We start from the raw sequence: 9723 nt of genomic DNA, 5'->3' as shown, positions 1-9723 counted from the left end.
TACTAAATAACTTTAAACTTGATGTTCAATAAGTTTTACAAAAAACTGTGATTACAAACCTGAGTTCCACTTGTGATTAAACTGTGAGACAATTATAGAACCCTTAAACTTAAATAATCCTCTAATAATAAAACATATATTGAATAAAATTTGCTTAAATAAAATAGTCGTACAGCAGTGAAATGCTAAAACAATGAACTGAACAACCATAATAAATCAAAGTATACATCGATCTAAAATCGATTACATCGAACCAGTGTCAACTAAGTGATCCTCTGCACTAAAATTCCCGCCAAATTTGAACGTTCGAAAAGACCCAAACCAAAACTATTATAATAGAAATTTAATAAAGATATTTATAAACAGATTGACTTAAAAATAAAAATATTTCAAAATGAAGTTCAACTTTCAATGGACAGCGATACTAGCGATAATTGTTGAAATAACCTGCGAACAAAGATTCGCGGAAACTCCTGAGTTGTATCAGGAAGTGTCCTCGGGCGACGACGCGCAACTGCGCTGCAGAGTGCAAGACAAACGAGGTCAATGCATTTGGCAAAAGGATCGGAAACCAGTGGGCATGCATCCGGATAAATACGAATGGGCAAGTGGACGGGGCAGTGATTGCACCCTTCTTATTCGGAGAGCGTCTCTCGATTTCGACGATGGATACTGGGAATGTCAAGTTACCTCGGGTGATTTTACGAGACAGGATGCTTTGACCTCTTTGCCGTCGAGATTACTTGTCAGAGGTAATTCAGAGGAAATTTTATAAGAGATATTAATTTATTTATATGAAATATTACTATTTGTAGGAGAAATATAAACCACGTGGTATCGATTGTGTTGACTCTCGAGAATGGTGAAGATAGGTGAAGTCCTGCTAGCAGGTTTCCCGCCAAAATTTGAAATTTCTAATTTCCCATATTTCAAATTTTCAAGCTCCTACATTTAAAACTTCTAAATTCCCATATTTAAAATATCTAAATCTCCTCATTCAAAATACCTAAGTTCATACATATAAAATTTCTAAGTTTCTAAATTAAAAAATATTCAAACTTGAAATTACAAAGTGATTCATAGAAGGGAGCCACACAAAATTGCATTGTATTAGGAAACATCCTCAAAGGGTACAGTACTGATTTTTCTTTAAACAAAAGTACTGTTCTAATACATATTCTGTTTCCCCTAATTGGTACATAAAATGATAGCTGCATTACCATCTGTTTGATTTGATAATTAAAATAAATCCAGATCTCTAGGTAACTCGAGCAGCAATTTAGCATGTATATGGAAAATATATGATAATGCTAATTGCCTCCAGCAGCGTGGAAAAGGGGAATTTGAAATAGGTACAAAAATTGCTGCTTTGCAATTCAATTTGATTTAAGATACTTTATGTTCTAAGAATAAAAATAAGAAGAATACCTAATAGAAATGTTATAACAATACAGTTTAACAAAGTTTGACTTTGAATTTATTTTTGCATCGAGAGCATATATCAATAGTTTTATCTAAGAAGGGTTCTAAGAATAAAAACAAGAATGTATCTAATGTACCAAGAAATATCTGGTTCACAGGATGACTAAACTTGGACCAGACTTTTTTTTCTACCACTTAAGTCAGATTTCGTATAGCATCTGTGATCTCAATGACTCACCCTGAAAGACCAGACTACCTGACTCTTGTAACAGTAACCTATCTCACCACTTTACGTTCTTTTAAAAAAATGTTAACACTAATGCGCTCGTTATCTGAAGAATATCTGGATTCGATACACCACTGATCCCATTACGTACAATTATTCCGTTAATGCCCGTGAAGCTACGGACTCGAACGCGTGAAACATCGGCGTAATTCTCGATTAAGGAATCGAGCTTGCGCAACCTTTATAATGCAACGCGAAACATTAAAGCGTTAAATAGCGCATTTAGATTTTAACGGAACGTTGACTTCTCGCGGATCCACGCCGAATATTGCAGGGATAATCAGATCCTGTCTTCTCAACGGAACAATGCAGATTTAGCTGGCCCGCGTTCAAATTCGCTAAACGTGGGCGTGACGTGATGCAACTTGTTCCGTTCCACTTTTCCTCTTGCTGCACGATTTTTGCAATGCTGGAAAATTTTTTTGTAACCCTTGAATCATCCTTAAGTGAGGAGCATTTAAAATTATAGCACTGGTCGTCGAATTGGGAGCTACGAAAATTTCACTTTTATTACATCTGTCATGTGTCTTGTAAAATTATTAGTAAATACACTGATGATGTATAAGGTTTGAGTTTAATATAAATGAAATAAAATGTGAATACATAACCATACTTAGATATAATAATAGATAATACAGGAACATAATAAGCACAAACTGAATAAATATAAGTTGAATAATATAAAGGAAAAACTGTCTTTGGTACAGATGCACATCTTCACTGTCTAAACGTCACGACGGAAGTGCAAACATTAGAGTAGGCAAAATCGACTCGCGCAAGACTTAAGAAACTAAAAAACCCTATACTCTTCTGCTGCCAATCTAATTTCTAAAAATAGAGGGAACCTCTTCAAATAATTTATGAACCGTTTATTTTAAAAGTAGTGTAAGTCTATTTGCATAAATATACGTTATTTTAGTTTAATCACTTAAAACAAATTTGTATAATAAAATTACATATTGATCAATCAGCAAAGAAATTGCTGAATTGCCTATGATTAACTGATATAGTTGAATTAGCTTGATTAACCTATATTTTTTGACATATATGCTAACCTTTAATTTTTTCAAAATAAGTGAAAATGGATTTGCACAACTTTTAAAATAAATGAAGCATATTATAATTGATAGGTTCTGTAATTTTTAAATGAGTTAAATGTCCTGTTGATTGCAGTGAAACCCCGGAAGCCACGGTTGGAGTACGGGGGAACCATTTTGAGCAATGCGCTGACTCTAAGGGAGGGTCAGGAAGTTACCATTTCCTGCGTGTCCAGATATGGAAATCCGGCGGCCCTTATAAAGTGGTGAGTTAATGGAAGGGGTAAAACTAACCTTCCCCTACAAAAATTCCATTTCAAGCGATCTGATTTAACCTCTAATATGATTTTCTCAGCGAGTGCGTCAGGACTTAACCCCTTCCCATGCAATTTATTTATTAGATGCATCAGTCAAGACTATAGAGGACTATAACACTAAAATGGACAGAGAAAATGAAAATGTTCTGAGTATTTTATATAAAGGAATCCTTGATAATGCAACTTGGATTTAAATTTCAAGTTGAGTACCCAAAGGATTTGCGTATTAAAAACAATATAATTTCGAAATTCCAGTAGGTTACAGAACCTCGTTTCTTTCACTGCGATTTCACGGTACAAAAATCGACGCGTTAAATTAAACGTAAAATTTCAAGCACATTTTGTTCTCGCGCAGTAAAACCTTTGTGCAACGGTACTATACTCTCCTATTATAGTTTTTATAACAACTTTCATTCGAAGGAATGCTGGCTGACATTATTACCCGTGGAACGTTTCAATAAAGAACAGAAAACCTTTGTAAATCATCTTATTGTTAAATTGTTGCTTACGCGTGCTTTTGTGCTTGCAGATTGTAATGTAAACGTAAGAACAGAGGTTCGCGGAGAAGCAAGAAAGCCATAAACACGGTGTTTATGCGGCAGAAAGCTTTGCTGGCCGACTCTTTTTCTTGTCATGGTCTACTGATCGTGCTAGCCACACCTCATCTAAATTCTTATAACATAAAACTCTCTGTTCTGATCATCACCTTCGCATGAGCGGCGTTACGATTTCCATGAGCCGGTTTGCCATGAACCAGTGTTTTCCACCGTGTGAACATGAACTTCGCATTGGGAGTGCGCTTTCAAGAAAATTCGATTTGAACATTTAGGAGGTTTCTTACAATTTTATTATGTTAAGTGGAACTTAGAGTTCTTGAAGTCTCAAGGATATGTAAATTTTTAAGGACATGAATTTGGAAAATTATGAATTTTTAAGAGATGTTAAATTTTTAAGGTTAGCAATTTCTTAGTTCTCAAATTTTTAAGGTTAGCAATTTCTTAGTTCTCAAATTTTTAAGATTCAATTTCCAAATTATAGAATTTCTAAGATCTTCAATTTCCACCTTTTTAAATTTCTAAAATTAGCAATTTCTAAGATCTCCAATTTCCACTTTCTCAAATTTCTAAAATCCCCAATTCCCTATGTCCCCAATTTCCACCTTCTGAAATTTCTAAAATCCCCAACTCCCTATGTCCCTAATTTCCACCTTCTCAAATTTCTAAAATCTCCAATTCCTCACACCCCAAATTTCTAAGATCCCCAATTTCCACCCTCTGAAATTTCCAAAATCCCCAACTCCCACATCCCAAATTCCTACAACCCCCAATTTCCACTTTCTCAAATTTCCAAAATCCCCAACTCTCACATCCCAAATTCCTACAACCCCCAACTTGCAACCCCTAAAATTCCAAATATTAAAAATTCCAAAATTCCCAAAAAGTCCACACTAAAATTGTCTCCTTCTCTTTCACAGTTTCCCTCCAAAAGTCTCATCATCACAGTGACACGAACGCCCGCAAAGAAGCGATCTCCCTCAGGCGTCCAACCTCACCTCACGCACCCGAACGATTTTTTTCACGGAAACGAATCGAATATGGAGCAAAAGAAAACGGTTCCTAATTTCATACTCCGTAGTACATTTGCTGAAATTATACCGGCTATTGTAACGGAGCTAAGCTGCACTGGCTCTCTTTACTGCCTTTAATAGGCACGCTGTCTAAATAGTTCTGCCACATTTTTCCCTGCGGGCTGCACCGAAGATGCAGTGAGCGTAATTATGCAGACTGCAGTCGTGGAAGCTGGCCACGAACATAGTCTCCTCGTGAATCATTCTAGAAAGGTTATAAACCTTGGGTATCGGTATCTGTGGGAAATTCTGAATACTTTTTCCGGGGATTGTGGGTTAGGTTTAGCGAGACAATGAGACAAATTGCGGTGAACATTAAGTTGTAATGTTACTTGCAATTATTTATGGTTTTTTGCTACTTGCAAGAAATATTATTTTTGTATTTTGTAATGGTAGTTGGTAGTGACGTTTATTATGTATTGTTAATATATTTGCTTTTAGATATTGTATTGTGGAGAATTATATTTTTGTATTAAATTTTTGTACTTCAGTGTTGAATGTGGCTTATCATATATTTCTCTTGGAGCTCATAAATAGACTCAATAAATATTTTTTCATTTCTTTTACAATTTATAGATAATTCTCTTGGAACTCATGAACAGTTTGGTTTAATATTTTTTCATTTCTCTTACAATTTACAGATAATTCTCTTGGAACTCATAAACAGTCTAGCTTAATATTTTTTCATGAATTTATTACTTAAAATAAATTAAAAATATATTTGTCTCATACTCCATACTGTTGTGATACATTTTCTCAAGAACTGCTATATTAATACATTTTATAAATTCCAGAGCTGATAGGTAAAAAATATTAAGAAGTATAAAGAGTTAAAAAGTGTTTGAATTATTATTTATGTTGTTTGCAACAATTTAATGAATTGTTATTTGCACAGGTACATAGGAGGAAACGAAGTGGAGCCCTTAAGGGAGCAAACGAACGCGACGGAAGTAGACAGCCCTAAAACCTGGGCAGCCCACAGTCTCCTCCGAGTCCGTGGACAAAGAGAGAACCATGGTCTACCGATTCGATGTATCACGATCCATCCGTCCAGCGTCGTTCCAGCTTCTGCGGAAACACGACTGGATGTGCATTGTATGTATATTTTGCATACTTTTGTTCGGAACGCTACAATTCACGTTCGATTCCGATAGAAATAGATTGTGGTCTTACTGTTAAAATAGACATCTGCTGACAACACCCAAATGGTATCAAAATGGAAATCTGACAATAAGTGGAAGGAGTAAAAAATCAGCTACTTCAATAGCTAAATTTAATTAGGTCTACAGATTCATAGTTGCCTATATTTAAATTTGAATTAAAATAAAAAAATAAATAAATTTGATACGCAAACTGCCTAAGACAAAAGTAGCCATTCTTCCAAAAATTTCTTAACAAGTTTAAAAAAATAAAACAATAAGTCTTAAGAGATCCGCCATTTTAAATCTAGTGGACCTTGAGACTTCTTCCCAAAAGTATTCGAAGCTCGCAAGGACCTAATGGATTCCCCTAATGGGTTCCTAGATACTTTGATCGTCCATCAAAAAACGATTCATCACGAATTAAGATTCTTTCGGTTATGATAGCATGACGAATTTCAGATTCGCCTGAGGTGAGGCTGGAGACGAAGCCGCGTCTGCTGGTGGCGGCTCTGGAGGATTCGGCGAGTTTTATGAGCCTGAAATGCTTCGCGGACAGCAATCCCAGCGGAACGATCAAGTGGTTCAAGGATTCAGCTCCCATCACTGTAACGAGCAACGTGGTATCGTTGATGTTAAACAGAACGCAGCAGAACAGCACGTCGGCGGGCTCCGAGCTGAGATTCGAGCCGGTCAAGAGAAACGACGCCGGTCTCTATTCTTGCAAGGCGGTCAACGTTATCGGTGAAAGCACCGCGGCTAACTACAGGCTGGACGTACAATGTTCGTATCTTGACTTTTCGACCGTGTTCATTGAACGACTTTCTTCGGTCATAACAGTTTTCAGGAATGCTCGGAATAATAGTCGTCGAACGTCAATTTGTCTGTTAGCAATTGACTTTCGAGGTTTCTCTTCATAGTGAAATCTTCAAGCATAGCTAACATTACAGTTGAAATTCCTTAACCGGTAATTTTATCTGTAGACGGGCCCCGACCGAAAGTGGACAGAACTATCAACGAAACGCTGAAGAAGCTGGAAGAGACCACTCTTCTCGGAACTAGTTTGGAGCCCTTTGAGTGCGACGACTTCGAGGCGAACCCACCGGCTCAGTACAGATGGGTGCACCTTCGAGGCGGCGTGACCGATACCATCGAGAATCCCCTGCAGAACAAGGACGGCGGTAAACGCCTGCGTTTGGAGAACGTGATGTGGTCCGACGAGGGGGAATATCGATGCGTGGCGTTCAACGTGATTAATGGAGTGCGGAGAGAAATGCCCAGCGAGGCTCGTTATATGCTCCACGTAACCGGCCCACCTGAGATTCAGGCGAGACCTGCTTCCGGGGAAAAGGGTTTCTACGAATCCTTGGGATGGACCGGGGAAGCCGAACATGTGCTTAAGTCTCGCTTTTGTTCGAGGCCGCCGCCTAGACTCGTTGCTTGGCAGTGGGGAAGCTCGCACATCAGGGCAGGTACGAGATACAATTCACTTTATTAGAATCATTTATTACAATCCACTTCATTTTTATTCTCAATCAAATTCTTCAGGAGAGAATATTCATCCGAAGTACGAGGCCCTCCCGCTGGAGCACATCAAGGAGAACGAGATGCTGACGAACTGCTACTGGGCGAAGTTGCTGATCAAGGATCTCCAAAAGGAGGATGCGCGGATCTACACTCTTCTGGTGGAGAGCGAGAAGGGTAGAGATTCGACCAACGTCAAATTGCTCGTCCGAGACTCGACGGAGATGAGGGTGATCGCGGCAGCCGCTGCTGTTGGTTTGCTGTTTCTTCTTCTTCTGATAACGACCGCTGTGTACTTTCTGCTGAGACTGAAGAACCGTCGGTACAGCCAGGAAGAGGAGGAGGGTAGCATCGCGGCGGACGCGTTTTATAGCAATACGACGCCGACCGAAAGGCAGAAGAATATTAACTCGCAGAGCAAGGGTTTTGGGAGGAAAGGGAACTCGGACGGGCTGGCTGTCACGTATGACTATGATCAGATCGCGAAACAGGTGCGGACTATGAGTCCTGAAGCTTTGAAAGTCAGGCGAGCGCCAGCTGTTCTTCAACCACCGACTATTGTGTAACTGTTAACGTGTTCATTGGCATGACGGTCGTTGACGACTGACATTGAACTGTATGTCTTGTTCCTTGCCTGCCTTTTCGCAAGCTGACGAAAGGCATAGAGCACGGTGCTCTTTGAGAGAGAAGACATCTTTAAACGAAGATAGATCTTGATGCTCTTCACAGTGAGCTCAAGTATGACATTGTCATAGTTTTGTATTAAAATTGTACATATGTGAAAATGTTGCTAGTGTTTAGTTCAATGATTGCTACTTAAGAATTTTATTATCAAGGTTAACTCTTTTGTTGTTATCATTGTTGCATTTAAGTTTTAGACAAAGAGATTTGAGGATATACAAAGCAAAGTTGATCTCTCTGTTAAGTATTTGTAACACCTTTGTAACATAGAGTCTTAATAGTTGTACTTACCATTAGTATAAATACTGTCAAATAAAATTGTTTTATAGCACAAGAGGTTATGAAGCCTTGAAGTGGATCTAGCATTTTTTAAAATAATAAGAGTTCACATTTCTTTCTTATTTATTTAATCTTTAACTCTCGGCTCCCTATCGCAGAAAAGACTATGTAACTACAGAATAGTACCGACAAGGCTACATAATACATTATTATTCTTTATGTATTAAATACACTTTACACAATGTAATGTTGTAGAAAAAAAAAGATATAATATTTGAGAAACATGTAATTTTGTTTCTCTTGAACATGTGTACATATTGCTGATACTTTAATACATTATAGGGTCATTGGTCCCGGATAGATGTTCTCAAATATATAATATTTGCAACATATATTATGACATCTATAAACTTAAACCGTACATTATTCATGTATTCGCATGTTCCTCAACACTTCTCTTAAAGTCAGGTACACTTTAAATAAATTCATTAACATCGCGTGTAAGGCATAATTCTAACATAATCCTTCCCTTTGTAGCTTTACGGTGCATTTAAAGAGAAACAATTTAACAATCGTAGTAACAGTGAATTCATTTTCATTGTATATAATTCATTTTTTGTTATATAATCAATATGTTGCATTTCTTTAACAATTTTCTGACGATGCTTTTCAATTCCTGACACATCAGGTATATATGAACACTGTAAAAACTAAAAAATACAAAAATGCAAGCTTTTCTCTAATGTTTGAGTTGATCATGTTACAGAACTCGTAAAAGATTAATCTTATACCGTAGAAACAAAAATTGACATTTATGGGCATAATTACAGTAATAAAAAAATACATGTATTTATCAAAAGATGCTTTTAAATTAATTCAACTGAAATAATTGTAATGTTAGTTCTTTTTTACGTGGCCAACTCAACGCGGATCACGCTATTAACGTGAATATAAGTATATCTATTCGAGTAAAACTTGTATAGTACATAAAAATAATTTACACGAGTTAATATACTATGCAGCAAGGATAGGCACGCGTCCTTCCTAACATTTTCGAAGGAACTTTACATCGTGTTTGCCACATTTCATGAAGATCTGTACGCCTTTCACTTCGTTTTCAATGGGGTTACGATTGGGGTTTCTTGCGTCTACCAAATAGATTGCTCAAAACAGAACTCCGCTTATAATCGCGATCCTTACGATTATTACCCACGCTGTGTTCACTTTCTGATCCACTTTCGCTGGCTCTCCTACCGTCTACTACCGTAATATTTTGAGCGTTCTGTGGAACCGCTGGTGGCGCCACATACGGTGGCAAAGAAACTGGTCTACCGGTAAATGAATTATTCTGCTGCACACCCTACAATGTCCACAAAAGATATTTTAAAATAAGTACATTAGCCAAAAATTT

General features: G+C 37.3%; 2 protein-coding genes across 6 annotated transcripts in view; one reads left to right on the top strand and one right to left on the bottom strand.

Moving 5' to 3' along the window:
* On the top strand, positions 1 to 8434 carry LOC100878073 (synaptogenesis protein syg-1). Its single transcript, XM_003703633.3, has 6 exons — positions 1 to 752; positions 2882 to 3011; positions 5585 to 5784; positions 6291 to 6611; positions 6812 to 7300; positions 7377 to 8434. The coding sequence occupies exons 1-6, from the start codon at positions 395 to 397 to the stop codon at positions 7916 to 7918; spliced, it is 2040 nt and encodes a 679-aa protein (XP_003703681.2). The 5' UTR covers positions 1 to 394; the 3' UTR covers positions 7919 to 8434.
* Positions 8418 to 9723, bottom strand: part of kst (spectrin beta chain, non-erythrocytic 5 kst) — a 56528-nt gene continuing 55222 nt past the window's right edge. For all 5 annotated transcript variants that reach the window (XM_012286031.2, XM_012286028.2, XM_012286029.2 and 2 more), the window contains one exon: positions 8418 to 9672. In XM_012286031.2, coding sequence (XP_012141421.2) covers positions 9439 to 9672 — 234 coding nt within the window. In that variant the 3' untranslated portion in view covers positions 8418 to 9438. The remainder of the gene's footprint in view (positions 9673 to 9723) is intronic.

The sequence above is a fragment of the Megachile rotundata genome, chromosome 15 (genome assembly GCF_050947335.1).
Source record: "Megachile rotundata isolate GNS110a chromosome 15, iyMegRotu1, whole genome shotgun sequence".
Classification (NCBI taxonomy): Eukaryota; Metazoa; Arthropoda; class Insecta; order Hymenoptera; family Megachilidae; genus Megachile; species Megachile rotundata.
This window is presented reverse-complemented; position numbering and strand designations above follow the sequence as displayed.